Here is a 27771-nt window from a genome sequence, read left to right as displayed (position 1 = left end):
TTTGTAATGAGTTGGGTGGACTATTTGATGGTGAAGTTGGGGTTGGCAGTTATTAGGATGGTACGGAGGTCCTGGTCTGTAATTCTCTTTTCAAATTTCTAGACTCATATTCAAGTCTAAACCTTTATTTTAGGTTTTAGCCTTTTTCATGTCTTTTATATTCCCACCCCTCAAATAAAACCTATTTAAAGACATTAAACTGTGAAATAAACTTGCTGTAGTGTTCAGTGGTGTGCGCATTGTCTGTGGGGACTGGTGTTCTCCCAGTGCCTGGCTTTCTCCTGGCCAGCAGCAGGCCTGGCAGCCGCCTTCACCTCATGGCTGCGCTCCTCGCCCGCAGGAGCAAGGCGCCCCGCCGTCACAGCATGGCCTGCTACCGAATGAAATGCAGGAACCGCGTGTGGAAAAAGGCAGGGAGAACACCTTGAGAAGGCATCATGGGCATGGGTGGGCCTCAGAGCATGGCAGCTAGTGGGTGGGTGCTGCCTGGCGGGGACCCAGCCCTTCTTGCAGGCTGCGGCACCCAGAGCAGCAAGCAGTTGGCTTGCTGTGGGCTCTACTGAGGTTGGGTAGGAGAATTAGCAATAGCTGTCACACGGACTTCAGCTGGGCATTACTCCTCTTGGTGCTGCTGCTGCAAGGGAGGCAGTGAGGGAGCTCTGTCAGGTGGGTCTGAGCTGCCTGGTGGGTACATGCCTGGTGGGTGCCTCATGTGGCTGCAGGGTGATGTGGTTCTGTTGTCCAGTCCAGTGGAGAGCTGACCATGCCAAGAAGAAAATACAGTTTTGTTTTCAGACCTTTCTTGCTTCTGCCTCAGTTGAGTGCTAGAAGAGAGGAGTGAGTGGGAACTTGCTGTGTTTGGTGAGTGGAGTGGGAAGGAAGGCCACTGCTTCCAGCAGCAGCCCATGGTTACAATATCGTAGGTGTGTCACAAAAGCATCATCTGGGGTGGCAATTTACCACTTTACCAGTGAACCATTTGCGTCAGCTAAAGAGCAAATACTATAAACATTGAATAAACAGCAGGTCAGGGAATAAAAGTGGCGGTGTGACAGCATAACATAACTGGCCACCATAAGATCGCTTCTTTGGTTTTTGAAAGATGAAGAGGAACTGAAAGATGTTCACAAAGTGGTGTAGAGGTGGTGTACGAGCTGGAAAATCAGAAAAGAAAAAAAAAGTGAAGAAATGGGTTGAAAATACAAGATCGGTACAATTGAGGTCATTTAGGTTATTTGTTGGCTTGTTAACTGTTCACTGCCTTTTGGTATTTTTTGTGTAGGTACACTGTCTGCTGGTGAGCATGGAGGAGTGTAGATTGATGGTTATTCCAGGTGGTCTTGTAAAGGAAGCTTGAGACTTAGCTGTTAAGCAAAAAATACGAAAATAACCACACATCTAAAGGTTTTAATTGCATTATTGTTCAGTTTAGTCTTGATTATGCTATGATAATATGATCAAACTGCTGATACAGTTATAACTAAATCATGTTGAAGTACAGTTTCTTACAATATAGAATGCTACTTGAAGTATGTTTTGTGTATTTTACTCAAATTACAGGATTGCTTTAAAGCTTGTTGGCCGTTGAAATACTAGGTTGTGTAATATTAGTACAAATAATGCTCCTGCAGGCCTGTAGGGAATGTCATGGAGTTGCTCAAAATCTTGCCTAAAAATCCACTGTTTAGTCTTGTTTGTGGAGATGACTGCAACAGCAGTGTTGAGAAGCATACTTATTTGCAAACAAACAAACTGTATTTTATAAAAACAAAAGTTGAAGCATATCCTGATTTCTCAGAAAAAGAGTGAGGGGAACACTGTAGTTTGTACCACCTTTCTCTTCTACTTTAGTTTTCCAACTATTTCAGGAAAATATTGGGAATACTTTTGGTCCTTGATTTAAACTTTGATCTGGCTAGCATTTTAACTGTCACTACTGTGTAATTGGTTCTGAAGCATCAGCACCTCTCATTCATGGGTAGATAAATAATTCAGGGATGAACTTCTTGAGCCATTATCATTTCTACAGCTGAGTGCATTGCAATTTTTCAAGTTCTAATTTTCTGAATAAAGAAAGTGAGGTCCCTGTTTTTTTTTTACAGATGATTAACTGAATTACAGTGAAAAATCAATACACCTCTGAACAGTCATTCTGCATTTACTAAATCTTTGTCCTGTTCACGTAGCCGTTTTCCGCTGGGGATCCAGGAGTTGGACTCAGTCCTTGTGGGTCCCTTCCAACTTGAGATATACTGCGATTCTATGATCTCTGTGTTCCCCCCAAAAAGAAAGCCTCCAAATAATAGGGTGGGAATTGTGTGTGTGTACTTTGGAGAATCCATCTCAAACCAAAAACCAGCTACCTGAATTGTTCTGCCACGAGTTCATGCAATAACACTCAAGTTAGTGCTTTTACATGAGAGCATGAAACTTAGGTTTCATGGACAGACCTTGTAATTTTTTGTATTTTGTGTTTGTGTATATACACATACACTTAACAAAGGCTTCTGGCTGGCTTATATTTGTGTTTGTTTAGCCTGTGCATGTAATGAAGTTGTTTTTCAGTGAAGACACATTCTAATTGTAGTTGTTCATGCTTAGTTCTTTTAAGAGTAAAATTAGTTTAAATGGAAACTGTTACATTTAGAGTTAGCAACGTTATATATGATTAGTGTTCTCTGACTACTTTTCTTGTTCTAATGTTTTTTAGTTTGTTGACATTTTGTTTGCAAAAATCTAGCAAGATACAGGAAGGGGTTATGTTATTTCTGCTATTAAAGTGTATTTCGAAATTCCTCTTCTTGCTTTCGAAAGCTACTTACAGGAGACTGGTTGTACTACAGCAGCGAGATGCATTTCCGTCTTTGGAAGAGTCACTGAATCAAACGTGTTACGTGCATTAATTTCAGGAAAGATGTAGGAGTCTTCCAGTGTCCTTATGCAATTTATATATAAATCTTAAGAAAATGTGCTACAATATTACTGCTGTTTTAGCAATCTGTTACAAAGTTTATTGCACAGAAATAACTAGGTCAGCCTCTGGATGACCTGTCTTTTTGGAGTTTCTTCAGTTAGCTTTAGGCTAGAGCTCCACCTTGTGATCTTTCAGCAGGATACATTTTATTTTTATAGTTAATAATTTAATTATGACTTCACAAAGTTGAGTGACTTTTGAAACTTCTCATAGAGTGGGAGATTTCAGTATATTCTTAGGAAAATTAAAGTTAGAGTGCTGTGAACATGCAAATACACAAAACAAACAAACAAAAAAAGTCCGAAGAACTGCATTTTATGATGCTCTTAAATTTAGGTGTATTGATTATACTGAAAAAATATGCTTATTAGAGCACATTAATAGCTAATGTAGACTTTCATTGCTTGGAATGGCATCTGCATAAATTTTACTTTCTTCCTTTCAGACTGCACTATGAAGAATTTGATGTTTTAAAAGTTCTGGTAGAATGCTTGTACGGACAGTTTTCCTCCTTCTGATCAACTTCCCAAACAGTGTGCTTTGAGTGAGTCATCAGATACGTGTGTGAAGAATACATGTTGGCAGGCACCCTGAATTTCTAAAAGGCATTTACTGAGATCAAGCATATTAGGGGAATGGCCAGTACCAGTCTTTCCCAATACTAAAACCCATGAACACCAAATAAAATTAGAAAATATTGAGCTCAAGGATAAGAACGTGCTTCTTTATACTATACAGTTTGGTTGTGGAAGCTCTTGTGTGAATATCATGACAGCTAAATATTGGGTTAAAAAAGTAATAGAATATTCATGGAAAAATACTGATTCTGTTCTGTGAAATGCAGAAATAATGTGTTTGGCTGAAAAAAATCCCTGACTTATTTGTGGATGTTGGAGGGAGAAGTCAAGGAGAACATCACCAGTAAAAACAAAGCAAATGGGTTCTTCCCTGAGCAGCTTCTGCCGGCATCTGCCCATGAGGAAGTGCTGGGTTAGCTTGACCCTACTTGGCAAGACTCCAAGGTCCTTCTTATAATCTTTATGTATGTAAAACTTTAAAAATGAGCCCTTACTGGAACTAATGCAAGGTGGGGTTTTTTTGTTTTTATTTTTTTGGTCATTCCTGGGGCCTGAGCTTGGTACTGGAGATCCCTTACAGCCTTAGCTCTTGTATTCTTGCAGGGCAGTCACCTGAAACTACTCTCTTCCATTAATACTAGTATATAGTTGCGCTCATGAGGGCCAAGTTTCTTCTACTTCCTTCAATAAAAACAGTTCTTGAAACTTAAATCTTAGTAGCTAAACTCTATACAGCATCTTGAATTACTAGATATTTACTTCCAATTTTCATGAAGTGGTTATGTCCAAGCAATGACATTTTTTTTTCTTCATCTGTTGCTTGGCCTAAGATGAGTGTTTTTTCCAAGAAGTGCAAGTGGATATAAACTCCAGCCAGCTGGTTTTATCAGGTGATTTGACTCTTTGATTTAGAAATTACATAATTTAATCATTTGCCTGTCATTTTACATGTTTTTTATATTTTTTCTTCAAAAGATTCCCATGTGATTGTATTATACTGCTTTTTGAGAAATACTTTTGCAAGAACTGGTAGGAAGATAATTTCCTTTTTATATAGGAGACTGAAAAAGTGTTAATTGTGTAAACAAATGGTTAACTTGATTTCTGTCTCAGTACCATCAATTTTATGGAATAGGTAACTTTATTACTGTAAATAGGTGGTATTAATGAGACATAATATGAAATTTGCATCTGAGCTTCTTGATCATGTCTTCAGTACTTACGGTGCATCTCACCATTGAAAAACTGAAACTACACAAGTCAAATAACACGTTGGTGGACAGGTTGAACTTGAAAGAGAACTGTGTGCCTTTTGAAGTTTGTACCTTTACTTTGTGCTGGCTTAGAATCACATGTGTGCCTTGAATGGTACTTGGGTGGCTGGCTGGCTGCTCACCTCTTGCTTCCCCTTGCCCTGCTCCTCGCTGAGGTACGTTCCCAGGAGGCGCCAGCCTGATTCTCCAAGTTACAATTGCTGACAGAAATCACAGCAAATCTTTGGATTTTTTTTTAGATTATTTTTATTTTTTATACCTGATACACTTGGAATGATGATACTGCAGCACAGTACGAGTGGAGCAGGTAGCCATGCAGGCTGCCTGGCTGTCATCAGAGTTCTGCGCCACCAAGGCAGGAGCACTGCTTGGCCCTCCCCTGCACCTGGCTGCTCCGTCACATACTCCCCATGCGTTTGCTCTGGGTACCCACTGGTGAACCAGTGTAACTTGATAATCCAGGAATGAAGTTCTCAAGGTATATTTTTGGCCATTTTATTGGGGGATTAAATTGGGTGATTCTGAATGGCAGAGCCTCCAAATGATGCATGGATGTTTTGCTGCCTGCGAGTAGCTATTTGCTAAAAACTACATATAAACCAAGCAGGGGAGGCTGTGATGCACCAGTAATGTGCATTTGTGGTTTTAAGGAAGGGAGGAACAGGTGACAAAGGTTTTTGCTGTTCTGCAGTGACAAAGTTTGTGAAACTTTTGATCTCACACTGTGCTCTGGATGGCATGTACTGTAGTAGTTGTGGGCTGTCTTGAGATGCACCTACCTATCTTGAACCTCTCCTTTCACCACTGTTTACTTCCACTCTTGTTTCTCTGTCTTTATATAATTGTGTGAAATGTGAAGAAACAGAGATTTAAGTTCAGGGTTTGTGTTTTTTCTCAGCTCACCAAATTTTGGAAGCTACAGTGGCCCCTAGCATTCAGAAGAAGCACTTGCAGGAAAGAAATGTACAGCATCTATGTGCTCTATTGAAATGCAGGCTTTTAAGTGTTGCTACCAGACATTGGCATGCTAAGCGCATGGAGCTTAAAATTGTATCTTTTGCTCAAATACTTAATTACTCCGACAACCTGTAGAATCAGCAGAGAACTTTGAAGGTTCTTCTCTGTGCTATTGTATCTTTAAAATACCTGAACCTCATGCTTCCTTAATTTTGTCACTGTGTAAAATTTAGTTTGAGACAGGAAATTGGCACAGAAGGCTTTAGCATGCATGGTTGAATTTCACATTTGAAGCATTCATTGTCCGCCCTGCCCCCAAACATGGGAAAATCTTAATTATAAATAACTGGAAAAGAAAATATTTTGCAATCTTACATTTTCTTGATAAGATGCTACACTGTTTCTGATACTTTTCTTTATAATATGTAGATAGTATTATCTTCATTGATGTTCCTAGAGACATGTTGAGTGCTTTAAATGTTAATACTTGTAAGCCTGGTTTATCAACTTAGGAAGACAGAGAGTTGTGAAATAGCTGGTTAGATTGTAAGAACTCAGAAGAACATATCTTTGTGCTAAGTATCAGGAGCACTTAAACATCAGATTCAAAGTTGGTATACATAGTGTTCTTAAATGGGCACACACTGCTTTAAGTTTAAAATCAAATCTGTTTTTTGGTTTGGTTAACCACAATATCATAGTGTTGGTAGTAGAGTCTGGACTTTATAGTACAAGGTCTTACAGTTCAAATTTGAGTCTAGTATAGATTTAGAAGAAAAAAGTTATTTGCAAGGTGTTTATGAAAGCCATTCCATTTTCTCAAGCTATTCAGAATAGCATTTATTTTCCAAGCGCTTTATTTCATTTTACTTTGATTTTAACATTTGTGGACATACTTTTTTTTTTTTTTCATAAGATAATGGGAGGAGTCAAAGATATAAAATATTTATTTAAGCAGGAAAAAGCTTGTCTGGAAACATAAGGTGGTGTGAACTAATATTTTCTATGTTTCCAGCTTTTTTTATCCCTTATGTGGAAATGTTTCTAATGTGATTTTTTTATTATTACTATTATTTCAGAAGTTGTCCGCTACAAAGGAAGAAAGGAAAGGAAGCTCGTACTTCAGACTGGTTTTTGAGTATCTTTCTAATACAGTGGTGTTCCAGAAGATGATAAAGAAATGATAGCAGCTCCAGAAATACCAACTGATTTTACTCTCCTTCAGTAAGTGCTTTAAGAATTTCTGGTTTCATTTACATGTACTAGTGCTTCTTAGTGGTAATAGATGTGGTTGGTTTTTCTCTTTGAAACAAGGAAACAAAATGATTGAATATGGTTCTAGATTTTTTTCCAGTTTAAAATAAAGCACTGCTTGAATTATTTCTTGATTGTTCAGTGATAATTAAGTATTTTAAAAGTCCTTTTTTTAAATTATTTTTAAATCAATTTTTAAGCTTTGTTACTAGGAAGTCATCATGACAGACTTCTTTGTTTACATGGTGTATTTGTCAAGGTTTTACAGAATCAAAGTATTGAAGAAGAAACTTTGGTTAGAAATAAAGAAATTCTAAGTTTCTTTCCTTCCTTCCTTCCTTCCTTCCTTTATAGAGAGAGGTGAAGTTGTGTAAGGGTATTTACCCTGAATAACTGGGGCAGGTTGCCTTATATCTGAAACACCCAATGCCAAATGCTTTAGTTAAAGCTGAAGTCTTAGCTTCCCTTCAGGTGTTGGTTCCTGGGGTGTTTATTTGACTAGTCTGCTGATCTAGTTTTAAGAATAGGTATCTGAATTTTGAAAATTTAAATTTAGAAATAGCTTACATTTTGAACAGAGAAATGAAATGATTAGTTAAAGTAGACCAGAAGAATGCAGTTCCTCACCTTTTAGTTGCCAAGAAATCAGCATGAATATATTTCAGCAGTCTGGAGTAAATTAGGCTGGTTCAAAATAATCCCAAAAAATGCAAAGAAATGGTTCTGTGTTAAGGAGGTTGGGTGTTCAATCTATAGCAGGATACATGGATGACAAAATCAGAAATAGCAAAATACATGTTACAAGGCAGAAACTTCCTTTCAGACAGTTCCACAACAGTGAGAAACCTTAAGTTTCTAGATTGTTTCAGAAAGTTATGAATAAATAAATAGGAATGGCTCCTTCTGCCCCCTGTTCAGGTCATCTTTATGATTACATTGTTAAATTGAATCAGGAAATGTGTATCAGAAATTTGTAATAGCAGCTGGAATTCATTGTACCGCATGTATGTGTTAAAATAGCATCATTTATGATGTCTGCTATAGGAAATGTAGAAATAAAAAATTTAAACTAAGGATTACTTAGTAATAATTCAGGTGAATTTTTTCCCCTGACTTTGTCATAGGCAATAAAGGGTTTGTATTTTGATGCAGCATATGTTAATAATGTAGGAAAACAAATTTGATTTTTTTTTTTTATTTTACTTATTTTCTTTTTACCTTACATAAGCCTTCAGGTTATTTTTTTGGTGGAGAAATCTTGTTTAAAATATCTTCTCTCCCCATACATTTCAACATAACTACTTAGTTCTTTTGACAGCATGATGATGTCTGCTGAGACACTTTGGTTGTGAGGGAAGGTAGTGGCATTGTTGTGCACTGCCCTATTTGTGGCAGACATTTGTAGTGTTTGATGGTTGAAATTTTGTAATGTTTGTCACATGCCAAAAATGAAGTTCCCAACCTGTTACCATTTCTGCTGACTTTCATGCTTTTTAGCCCCGCTATATGGCTTTCACAGGTAAAAGGAATTTTTTTTTATTCTTTGGCTGAGGCAAGGTGTGAGCATGGGGATTTGCTCTGATTTGTTCCTTCACAGTAGACTTAAAAAAACAGGAGATAACAACAGTTTTTCTGTTGGAGTTGACTTACTGGACTGAGGATATAACGTGATTTTATGTAGTTTATTTAAGAATGTTTCTGGTGAGATGTATAAATGGTTTGTGTTTTAACCTTGCAGGGAGTCTGAAACACACTTCTCTTCTGATACGGACTTTGAGGATATTGAAGGAAAAAACCAAAAACAAGGCAAAGGAAAAGTATGTTCAGTTTACGGGGACAGTGAAATACTTGTACTGTTAAAGCATGAAGAGTTGAGCACTTGTTTTGGAGCTGAGTTACCTTATTCTTATTTCCTTATTATACTTTTTTTTTTAAATGCAATTGTCCTGTGAATAGAGTTTATATTTGTATTTTTATTGAAATACTTAGTCTTGAGTATTTACATGATATTTCCTTTGTGTTGTGAAGGCACAAGGGAGGGCTTTGATTAGTCTGCATGTGTGCCCTCTTATACTTAAACCTGGTATTAATACAGTCTCTTTTGGTTGATGTCATTGATTCTTGCTCTTTTCATTTGAAAAGTGAACAGAAACCAACATTTCAATTAAATTTTTATTTTGTTTTACAGTTTAAACGCAAGGAAAACCTTTTGTGTCATTGTCACTAATCACATTTTTAATTGCCAAAAGATTTTAAACCAGAGAAGGAAATACAGAACCTGTAGAGTTTCTGTTAATCTTCTCTATCAGTCAGAATCAGCTATTCTGCCCTGGCTAATTTTATCTCACCTTCTGATTTTAAGTTTGGCTCTTGGAAACAAAAGGTCTTGTGTATAATTTTCATGGTATGAGTAATAATTTATTCTAATTACTACGTAATAACTATTTAAAACGTGTATGTGTGTGTATGATTGCAGACCTGTAAAAAAGGTAAAAAAGGACCAGCAGAAAAAGGGAAAAGTGGAAACGGAGGAGGGAAACCTGGTGGTCCAAATCGGATGAATGGACATCACCAACAGAATGGTGTGGAAAACATGATGCTGTTTGAGGTAGTGAAAATGGGCAAGAGTGCTATGCAGGTAAGACTTGAGATGTTGTTCTTCAGACTTGGATGAATATACAAGTTAAATATAAAAATATTTCCTTGTACATATAGTTTAAGAAAATAAAGCCTAGGGCAATTTTTTCTTCATTGTAGCTTTTAGTTACAGATTAGAATAAGAATTCTTGCATTGTTAAGATTTGAACTTAAAATAACTGACTTCTCATTGCTAAATGCAAGGCATGAATAATCGGGCATATAATAAAGAAATTCAAAATATATTCAAAGTGAATTCCAGTATTCTGAATGAAGAAAGGTTGGAATTTTGGCTAGGAAATTTCAACCTGGTAGAAGTTAATGCATTAGGCACTGCTTTTACTGATAGGACTGAAGTCAACCTATTAAGAGCATTAGCTTTTATATAGAAAATTATCTTAAATTACCAGATTTTGCTTGACTCTGTGAATCTTCAGTGAAGAGAGGGTTAAAATGTAAGCCTGCTAGCCGTGAAGAGTTCTTGCTGACTCACTCATGTGACTCCTCAGCAGCCTAGCAGAAAGACTATCTTTGGGATTAAAAATCAGCTTACAGCTTCTCTGGTATGTGTGCAGGAAGCTTGGTCTATGTGCAGTCCTCTTGAGATTTGCAGGCTCCTGCTTCAAGCTGGGAACCTTGAAGCCTGAATTCCTTGGGAGAAATTTAGTTCAGATTTATACATACTACTTATACCACTTCAGTACTTGCTACTTATACATACTGCTTTAATATATTTGATCAGAGAAATTCTGATGCTTCTGTTTGTTTTATTCTGACGTATTTCAGTGTAAGTGAAAAACTATACTGTTCTAACGGATTGCTATATTTCCAGCCAATTATCGCGGGTTATATTTGCATGATGTGTCAACTCTATAAACAGTCAAATCTTTTGCTTTCCAAGAGAAAAATAGACCTTTGCCTGCAACGCCTCTGTTAAGTGGGGAAATTGATACCTAGGTAACAGCATGAATCTGAGTCCATATTTTAATTACCAAGTACATATAAAGTTAAATGAAGTCTTTAGTTCAGCACTTGGTGTGAAATTTTTTCTCTGTAGCCATTAGCACTTGCTTACCTCAAAAGATTTTGATAATCAAAATTTTCTTTAATTCTGTTTCATACGTTCTTCCAAGTTTGTCAGTTCTCTGTGGGAGAAACAGGTTGTTCATCTGCAGAGACAAAAAGCTTCAGGACACTTACTTTTCTGCTGGAGGTTCTTTAAAATACATGAATTCTGAAAACAAATATTTCCTAACTGAAATATTTGTCACCTTCCTAGCATTTTCTTGGTTTTGCACAGTGACCTTTATAAGCCTAATTTAAGACTTTTCCTAGGTTTCTTTTTTTTTCTTCCCCCATGATTAATCAAATCAGTACTAGTTTGTAGGTTCTGCTCCTACTGGGAAGACAATGACAGTTTCACTTGCATTTTTAATTCTTCTCATCTTGCTGACAAGTTATATCATACTATAAGCAGTCTTTCATTGAGGGAAGAGGGATTTAGCTGTATTTCTGTTCAGATTTTTTTTCCTATGGCAGTATATTTTATTTGCCCTTGCACCGTTATTGCTTGTAAGAGTAAGCACTGAGAATAGTTGACGGGATGCTGTGGAATCTGATTTTCTTATGGAAGCCCTGAACTATTTCATCATCTCTTGTTATTGAAAATTAATCTAGATTTTAGGGCAGGATACCAACATATTAAACTACTCAAAACTGAGAGCTTGAGGCTAAAGCGATTCTCTTGTGCTTGTGTTAAATGTATGCCTTTATATGATTTCTGCAGTAGACAGTTTGTGCTATACACATGGATGGTTTGTAGATAATTGCATGTGAATTCTTAAAGCCACAATCACAGATTCCCTGTTAATTTGTTTCCCTTTAACATTCTGTAGTAAAATTGTCTTACTGCTATTCTGTTTTATTAGCCATTATGTTTTGGTTTAGTTAACACAGCAATTAATGTCCATACAGTGTAGGGCAATGCTGTTCATCCCGTTATAGCTGATGTACATGAAACACAATTCATCATAAGGGCAGAATTTAGGAAGAGTATAGGGAGTTGCAGCTGTTGGAACTAAAAGCCTAAATAATATTTTTGAGAAGTTTCACTAGTTAAAAACAAAAACAAACACACAAAAATTGCTGTTATAAAATCTACTAATTGTGTTTTGTACTCTTCCTCAAAAAATGTTACTATGTGGTGTATTCCTGTGCTTCATGTCTTAGCATCTGTTTTGTGCTTGTATATGTTTATAGAATGGAAATGAGTTCTTTTCCTGAAAATGTTATTATGACAGTAAAGGATCGTTCAAACATTTTGTTCTGTATCAGTCAAAAAATCCAGAGTTCCAGTTAATTACAGAAGGAGCAAGAATCGCTTACTAGAAAGAAGATTAAATAACACTAATTCTTCAGTTTATTAAAAACTAAAAATTGACTTTATATTTGTTTCTTTTCAGTCTGTAGTGGATGACTGGATAGAGTCATACAAACATGACAGAGATATAGCACTTCTTGATCTCATTAACTTCTTTATTCAGTGTTCAGGCTGCAAAGGTAAGATACGGAAATATTTGCACATCTCTTCATATAATTTTACAGCATGTTTCATTTTTGCTTTTATGCTGCATGTGCTGAAGGACTGCTCCATCCCTGGGGCTAGTCTGTATTATAAGGTTCTTAGAGTCAAACAAGTATTTTTGAAGATGGTAGCGAGGGGAGCAAGAGGTTTAGAAATATTACAGAAACACTTCAAAATGCCTTTTGCATTCACACTGAAGAAAATGCAGTACTGGTACTTAATTACTTCCCATATCTTCCTCTGTTGCTGCTATTATGTTAGAAAAACATCTGTCTTCAGTATTGATAGCTTAACTTGCTTGGTCTTGGAATCAAAGTTTGGATTTATCTACTTCACATCAGTGAGCATTCCATGGTCATTTAATAGCCTTTTAGAGTTATTTTATGTAAAAAATGGGTGGTTCCATGGCAGCCTGTCTACAGTAAAACTGTATTTCTATAGTTTATTTTCTATTTTGGGGAGCTTCTGATTTTCCAGAATCTTTCCTCTAATCCACATCCTCCATTCTTTTTCTTCTCATCTTGTTTTGAAGAGAAGGTAACTTACTCTACAATATCAGTGCATTTGATAGTGTCTCGTTCCAGATAAACTTTTAACATGAATAAATCTCCAGAAAGCTAACAGCATTCCTCAGTAGATATTAGTCATGCTTTCAAGAGCAGTGACCTTTTCATTATTGTTACCAGACAAAATGACAAAATCTTCTAATGCTTTCTGAGATGATGCTTGTAATGAATTTTTCAGTACAGTTGTAGTAAACTTTAGGAGGTCTCTTTATTTTTATATCACCCTTTACACATGAAAAAATTGAGCCTAAGAGAAATAGAAATTGCATGAAATCATTGTGTTTTATCATAGTGAAGTAGATGATAAACTGCAATAGAACTGTTCAAAATAGTCTTACACCATTTAGTATCTTGAATACTAGAAGGTCACTTCAGATCAGTATGGTCTCTCAGCTGATGACATCTGGAACAAATATCATTGACTTCTGGATATGAACGAATGAGTGAATTTTAGATGGTGTGAACAAACGCTTTATATAATAGGAAAAACTGTAGTGCCCCACACTTGTTACAAAAGGTAAAATGAAGAGTATAACAACTTGAAAAATAAGCAAAAAACAACAGAGCCACCCAGCACCACCAAAAAAAAACCATGTATAATCTGTAGGTTAGGTGTAAATTGACCATTTTTACATGGTAGTAGGAGATATGTCATCTGCCATCTACCCCTCTCATTTTAAAAGTGTTAATAATAACCTAATCTGAATTGTAGGAGTAGTCACAGCAGAGATGTTCCGACACATGCAGAACTCTGAAATAATCCGAAAAATGACCGAAGAATTCGATGAGGTAACTTAACGAGTGCTGAGAATTTATTGATATTAGATTTTTTTTTTCCATTTTACCTGTCCTAATCCTACAGATTTCTTCAAGTAACAACTGTAAAAATGACAAGACTTTGAAGGAAAATCTTAAACTCTCTAATTTTGAACTTACAAGACTAGTAAATAAAAAATGTGTGTATGTGATTCCTTAAATTATTAATAAAATAACTGTCCGCTTTCAGTTTTTGAACAGTGGGAACTTCTACTGCTGGGGTTAAATGGCATACTTCCTCCAATGTCCCCCATACCCCTCTGTGGACGTGAGGCCCTTAAGTCTCTTCTGAGGAACTTGTGAAATGTTTGTTGAATTTATTTCAACATGTCTATTACTCTACAAATTGTGGAGATTTGAATTTGATTATTCTTTAGTTGAATACTTCAATGCTTTGCATTTCATGGGAACTGTAGTCTTTCTGCCTTCAAGTTTTCATTTATTCTTGTTCCACTGAGTGTGGGGTAAACAAGATGGACTCTTACTTATTTTTGGGGCGTTTTTGGTATTGTTTTCATTTCACCCTATATTCCAAAGAATGTGAAGATAACTAGATCTTCCTCCCCAAATTTGTAGTAAGGGTTTTTTCCTCTTAAGTTAAAATCCAAAGAAAATTTGGAATTTTAACAGATAAAGGTTTAAAGGTATTTTATTATTCTTTGACATTAATTCATAAATGGATTTGATTACTGTCATGTCACCTGAAATTTAAAAAGCTTCAGTTAAGATTATTTGTTCAGATTTTTGTTTATCACTGTGTTATGCTTACTCTTTCTTGTAACAATTCTAATTAACATCTCAACTCTCGGATTTCTAATCCCTTTTCATGGATGTGTTTTTTGTTTCTGAGTTGTAATTTAATTTGGCATCTTATCTGATTGTAGCTGATCGCTTATCTGATTGCTGCTGATCACAGAAACACTAAAAGAAGTGATCATCAATTGCTTTTCTGTCATTTTACCATTATTTAAAAGGTACCCAGAACAGGAGAGGAGTACACATTTCTTATTTTCAAGGCGTTAGACTAATTTGTCATTTGACTTAAGGAATTTTCAGTCTAATACATAAGCATATCCCTAGAAACTTCATTAAGGTCCTGATCTGAGTGTTTGTGAATATTAACTAACGCTGCATGGGATTTTTTTTTTGTTGTTGTTCTAGTGTAACCTGAAGCAGAGTTCAGGCAGTAGAAATTAGTTGCTAATTTGGTATATCTGATTTTGTGCAGCTTTTGTTGTAGGACTTGTAGTATGTTGCGTCTGCATATAACAAACCTGAGCTATAAATTAGAGTAGATGTGTATTTGTGCAATAAGGTTATTCTGATGGATTGTTTTTTGAGATCTTTTTGGTTCTGAAGTCTTATTCCTCTTTTTATTCTTAATTTAAAAAATAATTCTAAAGACATTTGAAAGAGTTTCTTGTTTGTATCTCTCTCTTTCTCTCTCTCTCTCTCTCTCTCTCTTTTTTTTTTTTTTTAAATAGGATAGTGGAGATTATCCGCTAACTATGGCTGGTCCCCAGTGGAAGAAGTTCAAATCCAGTTTTTGTGAGTTCATTGGAGTACTCGTCCGACAATGTCAATATAGCATCATATATGATGAATATATGATGGATACTGTCATTTCACTGCTTACGGGATTGTCAGACTCACAAGTCAGAGCATTTCGGCACACTAGCACGCTGGCAGGTCAGTGAATTTTTATTAACCTGTTTATTTGTTTATTTACCTGTGTTATGTTTTGTGTTGCACAGCAAGAAGTTGTTCTAATAGAATGGCTTGATATTGATTGTTCAGCTCATGTTTCTTTGTGTGATATGCTTTTCTAATGTAACTAGTTTTGGTACAGCTTATAGTACGTTACTCAGAGTTACTTTAAAGCTTTCCTTACTGGCTGTCTAGTACTTCATTTGTTATCTTTAATCCTACTAAGAAAATCAAATAGAAAAAAAACTTTACAAAAATAGAGTCAAACTTCTGTCTGTATGCTCTGCATTAAGTCAAACCAGAGTCATATTTTAAATTGGATGCAATTTTTACTACACATTTAAACTGTGCTTTATATAGAGGCCATGGCATAATGTAGTTGAAAATAGCATATCTATTCATTGCATTAGAAATAATTTTAAAGAAATCATCAGTGATACAGTCACTAAATTACTGTATGATTTTAAATTTTCATTTTACTCAATATTTTCATGTCTGTCAGGCTATCTAGATATCTGTTATGAGCTAAATATGACATTTCTTTAAAATTCTCTGTGATAATGGACAATGGGCTTACTGGATAAGCAACCTGTCAATCTGCAGAGGTTAATGAAGAAGGGTCTTGGATGGCATCGGGTAGCAGTCTGCTTATGCCAGGCTTATTGTAGCAATTTTAATCTGAGCAAGGTGAATTTAAACTGCACATGAAACTGAGTTTATGTCACACCAGAAATGTTTCTTGTTAGTTCACTGGAGCTGTTGGATTTACAGCAAATTTCAGCTTTGGATGTCTGGTCAGCTGCTAAATTTCATTGGCCATCTTCTTTGACTATACATTAAAACATTACATATTAGGCTGCTGCTCTGAGATGCCCACTAGCCAAAGCATTCACTGTGGAGGGAGGAACAAAATTGCTTTTTATTTCAAGTGAATATACTGATTCTGCTGTATCATCAATTTGACTGTTGCACCATACTGCAAATATAAACTTTAGCTCTTCAAAACCACAGTTTGAGTACCTTTTTAAGTTTGAGTTGTGCCTGAATGAAAGTTGCTGAAATTGCCCTGTTGCACGTTAATTTCTGTCACATAACATTTTTTTAGTAGTCTTGTTTGCATTTGTTCACATCAGTAGTCAATTCTGTTGACTCTTTGTAGTTATTTCTGCATTTCACATGATTACAGCTTGTATTCTTGATGATTGGGTTTTATATAGGTTAGAAAAAGCTAACAGAATCCTAGTACTCCTATTTACTGTTATTTGCAGTAATTTGGCTTCTAAGATTAGCTCAGACTACTTCTTTTCATCTTCATATCCTTAGAGATCACAGCATGTGACAATATTTAGATATATATGTATGTCTTTATGCCTTACTCATCAACTTTATGTTTGTGATACACACTTAACAATGTTCCGCGTATGTCCTGTTGTCTGCCTCCTTGTTTATGGGGTAGTGTCGTGGTTTAACCCGGCCGGCAGCTAAACACCACGCAGCCATTCGCTCCCCCTCCCCCTCCCTCTCTGGGACGGGGGAGAGAAATGGAAAGTGAAGCCCGTGAGTTGAGATAAAGACAGTTTAATAAGACAGGAAAATAATAACAACAATAATAATAATAATAATACAATGATGACAATAGTACTACCACTACTAATATGTACAAACAAGTGATGCACAATGCAATTGCTCACCACCCGCTGACCGATGCCCAGCCTAACCTCGAGCAGTCCGGCCCCCTCCCCCCGGCTAGCCACCCCTATATATTGTTTAGCATGACGTCAGATGGTATGGAATACCCCTTTGGCTAGTTTGGGTCACCTGTCCTGGGTCTGTCCCCTCCCAGCTCTTACTGCACCCCCAGCCTGCCCGTTGGCAGGACAGAGCAAAAGGCTGAGATGTCCTTGGCTTGGTATAAGCACTGCTCTGCAACAATTAAAGCATCGGGGCGTTATCAGCACTCTTCTCATCCTAAGCCAAAACACAGCATTCCACCAGCTAGTAGGAAGAAAATTAATTCTGTTCTAACTGAAACCAAGACATCTATGCATATTTGTCTGTGCCCTTTTAAAAAAGGGGTGATTAAAAAGTAAAATCACACACAAAGAAACAAAACCAAGTATTTTTACATTTTGGTTGGTTGTCTTTTAGTTGGCTAATGTTGCTTTTCTGATTTTGCATGTAAAGGAATAGTTAAAAACTGCCTAATTAAAATGAAATTGATGAGCAAAGAGTGGTTCAGTATGGTGTCTAAAACATTTCCTTTTGAAGGAAAAAAAGCTTGTTGCGTGTTTTAGGTTGAATGATTGGGCAATATGACTCTTGACTGATTCTCGTAATGGAATCCTTTTGACGTTTCCTGGGCTACCTTTATAAATCTTACATTCCACGTATTTTTGGGGAGGAAGCATGTCCCGTATATCCATTCAGTAATAAATGTTGATAGTATTAAAAAATAACAAAGAAACAAAAGGTTACTGTGTTGTTAAGTAATTGTGCAGAACAATTTCAGTAAAGGAGTAGCACTACATAAAACAGTGCTGAAGTCCTGAAGCTTGCGAATCAAGAAATCTACAGTGAACAGACTTTCATACATACAAAAACTGGTGACAGGAGGGGAAGTATCAGGATGTTTATCTATCATCCTTCATATATAGGTAACTGATAAATAATCCTTACTATTTTTTACTGTTTTGTAGCCATGAAGCTGATGACTGCTTTAGTGAATGTGGCATTAAATCTTAGTATTAACATGGACAATACGCAACGGCAGTATGAAGCAGAAAGAAATAAAATAATTGGGAAACGAGCTAATGATAGGCTGGAACTCTTACTACAGAAAAGAAAGGAGGTTAGTGCTATTGTCTGCTCGTGTGCTTTATGACTGCTGAAGGATGAATGTTGATATATGACAAACAATGATTTTTGCCATGTAAGGTGTTTTTTCTTTTGTTGTTTTTGTAAAGGTAGTTAAAAGTCCCTCTTTCATTCTTTAATTTCTTCATATTTTTAATATTTGAAAAACTTAGTCACTTAGAAAGTGCTTCTTTTTGTTTTTCTGTAAAAAGAGTTAAATTTCAGATAGTGCCATGAAAATTATTGAGAGACTGGAATTGGTAATAGAATCATAGAATCATACACTATCCTGAGTTGGAAGGGACCCTTAAGGATCATCAAGTCCAACTCTTGACACCGTCTACCCAAAAGTTCAGACCATGTGACTAAGCGCACAGTCCAATCTCTTCTTAAATTCAGACAGGCTCGGTGCAGTGACCACTTCCCTGGGGAGCCTGTTCCAGTGTGTAACCACCCTCTCTGTGAAGAACCCCCTCCTGATGTCAAGCCTAAACTTCCCCTGCCTCAGCTTAACCCCGTTCCCGTGGGTCCTGTCGCTGGTGTTAATGGAGAAAAGGTCTCCTGCCTCTCGACACCCCCTTACGAGGAAGTTGTAGACTGCGATGAGGTCTCCCCTCAGCCTCCTCTTCTCCAGGCTGAACAGGCCCAGTGCCCTCAGCCGTTCCTCGTACGTCTTCCCCTCCAGGCCTTTCACCATCTTCGTAGCCCTCCTCTGGACACTCTCCAACAGTTTCATGTCCTTTTTATACTGTGGTGCCCAGAACTGCACACAGTACTCGAGGTGAGGCCGCACCAGCGCAGAGCAGAGCGGGACAATCACCTCCCTCGACCTACTAGCGATGCCGTGCTTGATGCACCCCAGGACACGGTTGGCCCTCCTGGCTGCCAGGGCACACTGCTGGCTCATATTCAACTTGTTGTCTACCACGACCCCCAGATCCCTCTCTTCTAGGCTGCTCTCCAGTGTCTCATCGCCCAGTCTGTACATGCAGCCAGGGTTTCCCCGTCCCAGGTGCAGGACCTGGCACTTGCTCTTATTGAACTTCATGCGGTTGGCGATCGCCCAGCTCTCCAACCTATCCAGATCCCTCTGCAAGGCCTTTCCACCCTCAACAGAGTCCACAACTCCTCCAAGTTTGGTGTCATCAGCAAACTTGCTCAAAATACCTTCTATTCCTACATCCAGATCGTTTATAAAAATATTGAAAAGTACCGGCCCTAAAATGGAGCCTTGAGGGACCCCACTGGTGACCGCCCGCCAGCCTGACGCAGCCCCATTTACCATAACCCTTTGGGCCCTGCCCGTTAGCCAATTTGTTGTATTTCTTGACTAGTTTTCTGAACAGCGGAAATATTCAACAACTTCCATGCCTTGACTGTTTTTGGGTTCCAGAGAACCTGTCAGTCATGGTGCAAAATGCTGCTGTTATGATGTCAATATCAATCTCAGAATAAACTGTTTTAGGGCTTCTGATAGCGTCCTTCTACAGAAATCACTAAACAAATTGAAAATGCTATCTACTTCTATTTTCTTTCTTTCTGTGTGTAAGGGATTTGCTGATTCATTGCTGACAGTGCTGTCTTGTTGAAAGCTCTAGCTCATTCGGGTTTTAGTTTTTATTTTCTGGGGAACGGGTGAGCTTTTTGCTTTTTAGACATCAGAAATAACTTTCTGATGATTAGAGGGGGGGGAATATTTCTCCTTTGGTGTTCAGCTTTTTGAGTTGTTACTTGTTGCATTTTTACTGCCTCGAAAATTTAGTTTTTTTATGTCCCAAAGATCTTGCAGTTTTAGACTGATCTCTTAAATACCCAAGCACTACCATTAAATGCAGTTGTGCTAGATGTGTGTGCAGGACTAGTTCTATTATAGGTAATACATGGATACACAGAGAAATGCAGTGACATGAAAGTGGAGACGTTTTCCCAATCTCAATTGTACATACGTATTTTGGCCCTTAGGATTTCTTACAAGCTTTTCTAGCTTTGGTTGTGATTTTCAGTTTTTCTTGTATTAAGTGAAAGTAAGTTTCAAAGTAACATTCAATCAAATGTTTAATTTCAATGTTTGTTTCATTTATAACAGCCTTATCTAGTACAGAAATTTATTTTATTCATTGATATTTATTTTTTTCCAGTCTCTCATTTTTAATATTTTTCCCCCTCTCACTCCACTTCAGAAGACAGGTCTTGTTAGATTAGATAAGTGTTAGATATTTTGGCTTGTTAGTCTTTTTATTCTTGCTTTATTTCTTTATACTTTTGTTTCCAATTCCAAAATCTTGTGATGCTATGGAAACTGTTGGTTCATATTCTTTGTTTAAAATTCTGTAGGGAGAGGTCTTTATCTTTTGTAACACCCACCCACTCCAGTATTCTGTCTGAATAATGTCTCTTTATGGTTTATTTGGTGGTTGTTTTTTGTCTGATTTTTGTTTTTTATATAAATGTTAATTTGGTTTACTGGAAAGCCTCTATCTGCAGTCGTTGGCTATTCTCATTAACAGTTGCTTATTCTGTTCCACATTAATAGTTCAAACGGCAAAAAGAACGTGCTTTTCTTCTGACAATATTTACTTATCTTCAGATCTTTCAACTGACTTTCTTGCACTTTCAAAGCAAATGCAACTTTCTGTGTTTTAAAAGATTATGGATCACTTTTCAAATCCTTTGCGTGTTGTCTCCTACATTACTTTTAAGTTCCATATTCATAAATTCTCTTTTTCTGCCATTACTTTGTTTCTGGATTTTTTTTTCTCTCTGTTATGGTCAAGGTGGAAAGAAGCGTGCAAAACGGTGTATATTCTGCTCATGCAGCCACTTGTCAAGTGCTTGATCTATATTTTCTCTATATAGATCCTATATTTTTTTAGGATAAAGAACAGTTTCTCTGTTATGCATTTCGCATGATTTAGGTACTGACCTAGTGTAATACAGGTTCGTAAAGAACATAGCATATATATATTAAAAATTGGGCTAAATATTAGGCTTAGTAAGTCACTCAGTAGAAAATTAAATCCCATTTCCTTACAAATAATTTCTGAAGGGACCTGCAGAAACCTTAGCTATCTTTGCCACAGTTGAACAATTTCAGTGGTCAGAATTACCAAAACTTATATGCTGTGGTAGATGAAAATTATTAGATTATAGTGTATTGTACTGAGAAACACATTTGTAAATATTTCAGAAAGGGATTTAACATCCGTACTTGTAAAGTAAACGTTCATTTAGTTTAGTTTGTCTAGCATCAGCACCATGTGGTCTTGACTGCAGAAGTGGTGCTCTGTATTTATGTTCTCTGTTCATTCTTTCAGCTTCAGGAAAATCAAGATGAAATAGAAAACATGATGAATGCAATATTCAAAGGTGTTTTTGTGCATAGATACCGGTAAGCTTTACTTATTAATTTATTTTGGAAGCTGGTGACTAGTTACTTTTTTTTTTTTTATTCATCTGCTTGCTCCTATTGTTCTGCTTCTCTCCACAGAGATGCAATTGCTGAAATAAGAGCTATCTGTATTGAAGAAATTGGAATATGGATGAAAATGTACAGTGATGCCTTTCTCAATGACAGCTACTTAAAATATGTAGGGTGGACTATGCATGATAAGGTATGCTGCACAGAAGATAAGGAATGGAATATCAAGCATAAGTCCATGTTTTTGGATGTTGATCTTGCCAAATCGGGTTCTGATCTCTTAGCTGTTCTGATCAGTCACTACTTTTCTTATCCCTCACAAGCACTAGTGTTTAACATATATATAAAATACCAATAAGGTTTGAATGGTTTTAGAGAACATGTACAGATTTTTAAGGAAATGTTACTTGTAAGGAAATGGCCTTTTCTATTTATCTACTTATTTTTTGTTGATGCAGATTTTCATTCTGTAATAATTAATTATTTAAATTGAATGCATTTCATATGGAATAATCCAATCATATGTAGCCAGACAGTTTCTCTGTTTTGCCAAGTTAAGAATCTATTCTGATATTGCCAGGTAACTTAAAAAGCACGTGAAAAGAAATCCCCTTTGGTAATGAGTGCCTCGAGCTGTTACTTAAAAGCTAAAGATTCATATCTGCTTGGAGTGGTCAAAAGACATAGCTTATGAATGATACTTGATTCATTGTAGACTCAGCAGATTGTCTCTGCTCTTGTATTGGAGATTTGTTTCAAGCTACTGAACTTTAAGTAAAACAAATAAGGTATTTTCGCTCATGCTTTTTATGGGTTTGGCATCACAAAACAATAACTACTGGCAGTGGTGTGATAAGAAACTGAAGTCTAAACACTAAGCTTCTGTAAAGTGTTTGTATCTGTACCTTACAACATGTTCTCTGCTACAGGAAAAAATGTCTTTCAGAAGGAATACTTGTTTGTCCCTGTATCTACTTGGTAGTTCTGTTCCAGCAAGAAATAGTTATTAATGATATACATGTTGCCAGTTTTAATTAAGTGAAAGGAAATATATGTTGAATTCTGCTTCAAAAATGTCTTGAGATTTAAAATACACTTGTTTCAGTCTTTAAAGATGTATCTTGACTTAGAGATACTAACGGAAGTAAGACAGATTTTTCTTCACTTGTTACAAACAAGGATATATTCTTATGTTATTAACATGATATTGATAGTATATCTTAGCAACATTTCATCTTTGAATTAATTCAGACTGCAAAAGAATCTTGTCATGTCTGATTTGAAGATTACATCTGTATTCTATACTTGACTTTTAATCCAGTTCTTAATTTTATTTTAGCAAGGGGAAGTAAGGCTGAAATGCCTAACTGCTTTGCAAGGGCTTTACTATAATAAAGAGCTTAATTCCAAATTGGAACTCTTCACCAGTCGGTTCAAGGTTAGTGTGGCTTCGTATTTTTAAGAGCATTAAAAATATATTTATATATTTATTTGTATTTCCTTTCTTTGCTCTTTGAAAATAACCTTCTTTTGTGTTCTTAGGATAGAATTGTGTCTATGACTCTTGACAAAGAATATGATGTTGCAGTCCAAGCAATAAAATTACTCACTCTTGTTTTACAGTAAGTATATCTCCTTACCTGACCTAAAACAAACACTAAAGCATAGAAGTATTTCGGAGGTCTATGGGCATGGACAGTAACTTGGCAGAATTCAGATAATCTGTAGTCTAGAGAAGTGTCTCTGTTTCTTACACTAGAATAAATTAGAATTGTGGAAGTAATCTGGCTAAAAGAGTGTTGTTACTTACCTACCACAGTTAAGTAAAGAGTTGTAAAACTGAGTCTCACAAGTCTGAAGCTATTGTGGAAGATTTGACCTAGAGAAAATAAATGTAGGGTCTCCTGAGCAGTAGGTGAACTTCTGAGCCTAACCTTTTACCAAACGCTCATACGGTATAGGTAACTTCTGTTTAACAAGATTTTGGAACCAAGATACTTTGGTTTTATTTTTAGGATGCACAATTGAAGGAAAAGCTTTAGCTTCTCCTTCATTTCTGTCTCCCATCACTAGAGTTCATGGTTTTTTTTTTGAGTCAGCCTCTTTTTCTTTCCTTCATCCCATTCCCACCCCTAGGAGTAGTGAAGAAGTTCTGACTGCAGAAGACTGTGAAAATGTCTACCATCTGGTGTATTCAGCTCATCGGCCAGTAGCAGTTGCCGCAGGGGAATTTCTTTATAAAAAGTAAGAGGGGAAATTAGTTTTTTACTTTTCTGGTAGATTTTAATGTGTGCATTAATACTATGATTCCGATTAGCTTTAATTAAGAAAAACTGAATAATGATGTGGCCTTAAGAAATAACTTCTAGAAAATGTAATACTGATGTAGTTTTTCTGAATAGGAGATCGGGAGTAATTTTGAAGCCTATATTTTAAAGGCTTCTATGTACAGAATAGATAATACAAATATTCATCTGTCTTCTTCTTTCCCTTCCTTACTATGTTTTTTGAGACATTTAAAAATGCTCATGTAGTAGATAAAGTTTGTACTTCTGTCATAATAAGCATTTTTTCCCCAAAAAAGTTGGATCAGATGACCATTTCATGAAGTATTTTTCTGTAAAACAAACAAAATTTGTTCAACACCTTGATGAGATGTTCAGGGAAACAGGATAGTTTCCACCTAATACTTTTTAGACCTTTTCATACTATTTCTTTGCTGCTTTAAAGTCTCATGTGGGGATGTTCAATAAACGTAGTATTTGCAATTATCACTGATTTTGTACAGTATTTTTTTTATAATTACATGTTCCACTGGATGCTGTCAGTAAAATACCAACTCAGCAAATACAAAATTGTTCAAATAACATTTGTTCCAAATTACTTCCATTCAAAATAAAGCCTAGAGCTGTGCACTAAGATATTAAGTGTCCATCTGTAAAAAGAGTATGTAGATATAAAATGACTGTGGCAAAGGTAATGAAGAAGAAATTTGTCCTGAATTTTTTCTTCTTCTAGGCTTTTCAGCCGCAGAGATCCTGAAGATGATGGAATACTTAAAAGAAGGGGAAGACAAAGTCCGAATGCTAATCTTGTGAAGACATTAGTGTTTTTCTTCTTGGAAAGTGAAGTAAGTTGGTTTCATGGGTGTTTTTTCAGTTGGCTTTTTGTTTTTATTCCCCCCCCCTTCCTCTCATCAGTTCATAACTATGAACCTGTCCTAGTTTTTCACCATTGCTTGAGCAGTCCAGAGGACATAAGAGACAGTTCTGTGTGCTTGTGTTTATTTGTAGGATCTGTTTCAGTAGGTACATAGCGTTGAGACAGGCAGTAAGTTCTCTGACAAATACTGTCCTCCCGTTCTTCATGGTAACATACAGGTGAAAAGAGATTATGGTTTAGAACTCTGTAAAGAGGTTAAAGGGGGGGGGTGGGGGGGCAAAAAAAAAAAGCATACAAAAATAAGTTACCAAATATGCTCAAGATCCTAACAGATGCTGAGAACCTCCTTTAGGTGAAAGAATTTAGGATTTTTGCTATTTCTTAGGATCACTGCTTAGGGCTAGGCTTGCAGGTTTTGAAAGTTGGTCACACAACTAATGGTGTTAACCCTGTTTGAGAAACTACAGGTAGATGTTTTTGTATTCTGCTGTTTCATACTTTTAGCAAAAGTAACTCTGTAAAGGTCAAATAGGGGAAGAAAACTCAACCAGACAAGCAAGTAAAACAAAATAATGAAACAAACACACACCAAAAAAAGCCCCTCCAGATTCTGATGGATCTTGCAGCACTTAAATGCATCTCAACTATTACAAAGTATTATCTCTTGACATTACTTGGGGAAGAAGGATTTCTGTTGAATCAGAGAGCTCACAACGTTTCTGTGGATTATTTTTTTTTGTTTGTTTGTTTTGTTTGTTTGTTTTTTTGCCATGGACAAGAGCAAGCAAAAAAAGTGTTCTGTATTGTAGCAACTTATGGAATGAAGAAACTTACTGTTCTGTATTGTAGCAACTTATGTTAATGAAGAAAAATACTTATTTTCTTACTTATATTCTTATTATAGTTGCATGAACATGCTGCTTATCTTGTGGACAGCATGTGGGACTGTGCAACAGATCTCTTGAAGGACTGGGAATGTATGAACAGTCTTCTGTTGGAGGAACCTCTCAATGGAGAAGAGCGTATGAGATTTCAGTTCTTCTATATATTGGGTTTCTATTGGGTGTGATTTATAAGGAAACAAGATGCTTGCATTTATGAGTACCTGTACATTCTCTATTTTTGTATGACTATAATCATTAATTATAAAATGTGAGGAAGAGTAGAAAGAGATCACTTCTGGTATGGAAACGAGATGCTGAAGAAGAGAAGCACGGAGTATGGGAGAAAAAAGAGGGAATAACTATGCAGTGTCCACTTGTTACGTTGTTCAACAGGTTCAGGCTGCACTTTTGGGCTTAGAGAAACTAATTGCTTGTGAAACTGGTTCTTTTACTCAATGTTAAAACTATCGTATGGGAAAACACCATCATTTTCTTAATGACTGTAAAAATAAAAAAGCTGAGATAATTCTGTAATTTATGGGTACTAGTAAATGGACCTCAGAATAACGAGAAGGATCTAAAATGATTATAAAACTTGATAGTCTTTTCATCTTGCCCTATGACTTGTCCATTGATATCCCCTCAATTTTAAACGTTTTCCTGTGTTGTTTTAAAAGGTGTTTATATTCTCCATCTCTTCACCCCCTTTATTTATTTACTTATTTGTCATTCAAAAAAAAAAATGTGCTTGTTGGTTATTCGTATTTGTGGAAACTCACAAATAAATTCAGCTGTATTATAACGCCTGTTTCTTGAAATTTCAGCTCTAACAGATAGACAGGAAAGCGCACTGATTGAAATAATGCTTTGTACAATTCGGCAAGCAGCTGAATGTCATCCTCCGGTGGGAAGAGGAACAGGGAAAAGGGTAGGAACCAAAAACCTACTTATGTAGACATGTGGAAGTGGCTTTGTGGGGACAGTGTGGGGAGAAGGAGACAGTCATAGGCTGTTGCTACTGAAGGGACTGAGTTCAGAAATTGAGTTTGTTACCACAGCCTCCAGTGTCTAACAGCCCTGCTTTGTTCACTTGTTCCTGACTTTGGCACATAATTAATATTGTTTGGGCTACTGTCTTTGGTTTTGCTATTAAAAGTACTACAAAATTGATTTAAAAAAAAGGTTGGAAAGAAGACCAAATTCAGTATTTGAAAAAACTATAAAGCTATTTTCAATTTTAAAGAACACAATAAGAGAGAAGGGTGTATATTCCATAGGCTCTTTGGAAGGACCACAGTTCAACCAATTGGCTTTCTTTCTGATTATATGAAGTTTAGGCAGCCTTCTTTTACTGAGACATTAAGGTGGGAAGGGAGCTGCTTTCAAGACTTGTGCAGCTGTTGGTGCACAAGTCTTGCTTGTTCCAACAAGCAAGAACAACAAGCAAAGCCAACAAGCTGTTGGTCTGTACCTGTGTAGGTACAGACTGAACGTTTACTCAGATATGAAGATGAGATTGGCATATGAATTGAACAAATATTAATCATTAAAAATTGTAAACAAGCTGGAAAAATTGCTGTTCTTTGCTAATCAAGAAAAACATTCTGATCAGTGTTTTGTTGCAAGGAAGGTAAACCTTTTGTCTGGATTGTCAGTTCTGTTTTGAGCATAATCTCAATAGTTTTAGGTGCAACTCTTAATTGCGTTTTCTGAGTGCTGAAAATTTTTATATTGACCTTTTTTCCATTGATATTTTATAGTGATGTTAGAAAGTTGTAGTTGTAAAATTCTCACAATACCAATAATTTAGGTGCTGACAGCGAAGGAAAAGAAAACCCAGTTGGATGACAGGACAAAAATTACAGAACTTTTTGCAGTGGCACTTCCACAGTTGTTAGCAAAGGTAAGTTTAATTCCATTTCTTGCTGATGAGATGCTGTTAAAATGTTCAAAAAGAAGTATTATTTCTGTAATTAACTATATGGCTTACACAAGTTTTCATTTTTTCCTATGAGTCTTTATTTATGTTTGATTGATCTATGATGAATTGTGTGATATTATAAGATTATTTTCATTTGAACTCTTTATTTTTTCCTTGTCAATTTTG

General features: G+C 36.3%; 1 protein-coding gene across 5 annotated transcripts in view; it reads left to right on the top strand.

The window, feature by feature from the left end:
* The window catches only part of STAG2 (STAG2 cohesin complex component), a 76995-nt gene that overhangs the window by 27626 nt on the left and 21598 nt on the right, over window positions 1–27771 (top strand). For all 5 annotated transcript variants that reach the window (XM_068697336.1, XM_068697335.1, XM_068697332.1 and 2 more), the window contains exons 2-17: window positions 6863–7007; window positions 8776–8854; window positions 9514–9675; window positions 12137–12233; window positions 13537–13613; window positions 15125–15329; window positions 18044–18195; window positions 21515–21588; window positions 21688–21811; window positions 22958–23056; window positions 23161–23240; window positions 23755–23862; window positions 24637–24748; window positions 25685–25802; window positions 26489–26592; window positions 27475–27567. In XM_068697336.1, coding sequence (XP_068553437.1) covers window positions 6964–7007; window positions 8776–8854; window positions 9514–9675; window positions 12137–12233; window positions 13537–13613; window positions 15125–15329; window positions 18044–18195; window positions 21515–21588; window positions 21688–21811; window positions 22958–23056; window positions 23161–23240; window positions 23755–23862; window positions 24637–24748; window positions 25685–25802; window positions 26489–26592; window positions 27475–27567 — 1728 coding nt within the window. In that variant the 5' untranslated portion in view covers window positions 6863–6963. The remainder of the gene's footprint in view (window positions 1–6862; window positions 7008–8775; window positions 8855–9513; window positions 9676–12136; window positions 12234–13536; window positions 13614–15124; window positions 15330–18043; window positions 18196–21514; window positions 21589–21687; window positions 21812–22957; window positions 23057–23160; window positions 23241–23754; window positions 23863–24636; window positions 24749–25684; window positions 25803–26488; window positions 26593–27474; window positions 27568–27771) is intronic.

This window comes from Anas acuta, chromosome 13 (assembly GCF_963932015.1).
Source record: "Anas acuta chromosome 13, bAnaAcu1.1, whole genome shotgun sequence".
In the NCBI taxonomy this organism is placed as follows: Eukaryota; Metazoa; Chordata; class Aves; order Anseriformes; family Anatidae; genus Anas; species Anas acuta.
Note: the sequence above shows the minus strand (reverse complement) of the source record. Positions and strands in the feature narration are given on the sequence as shown.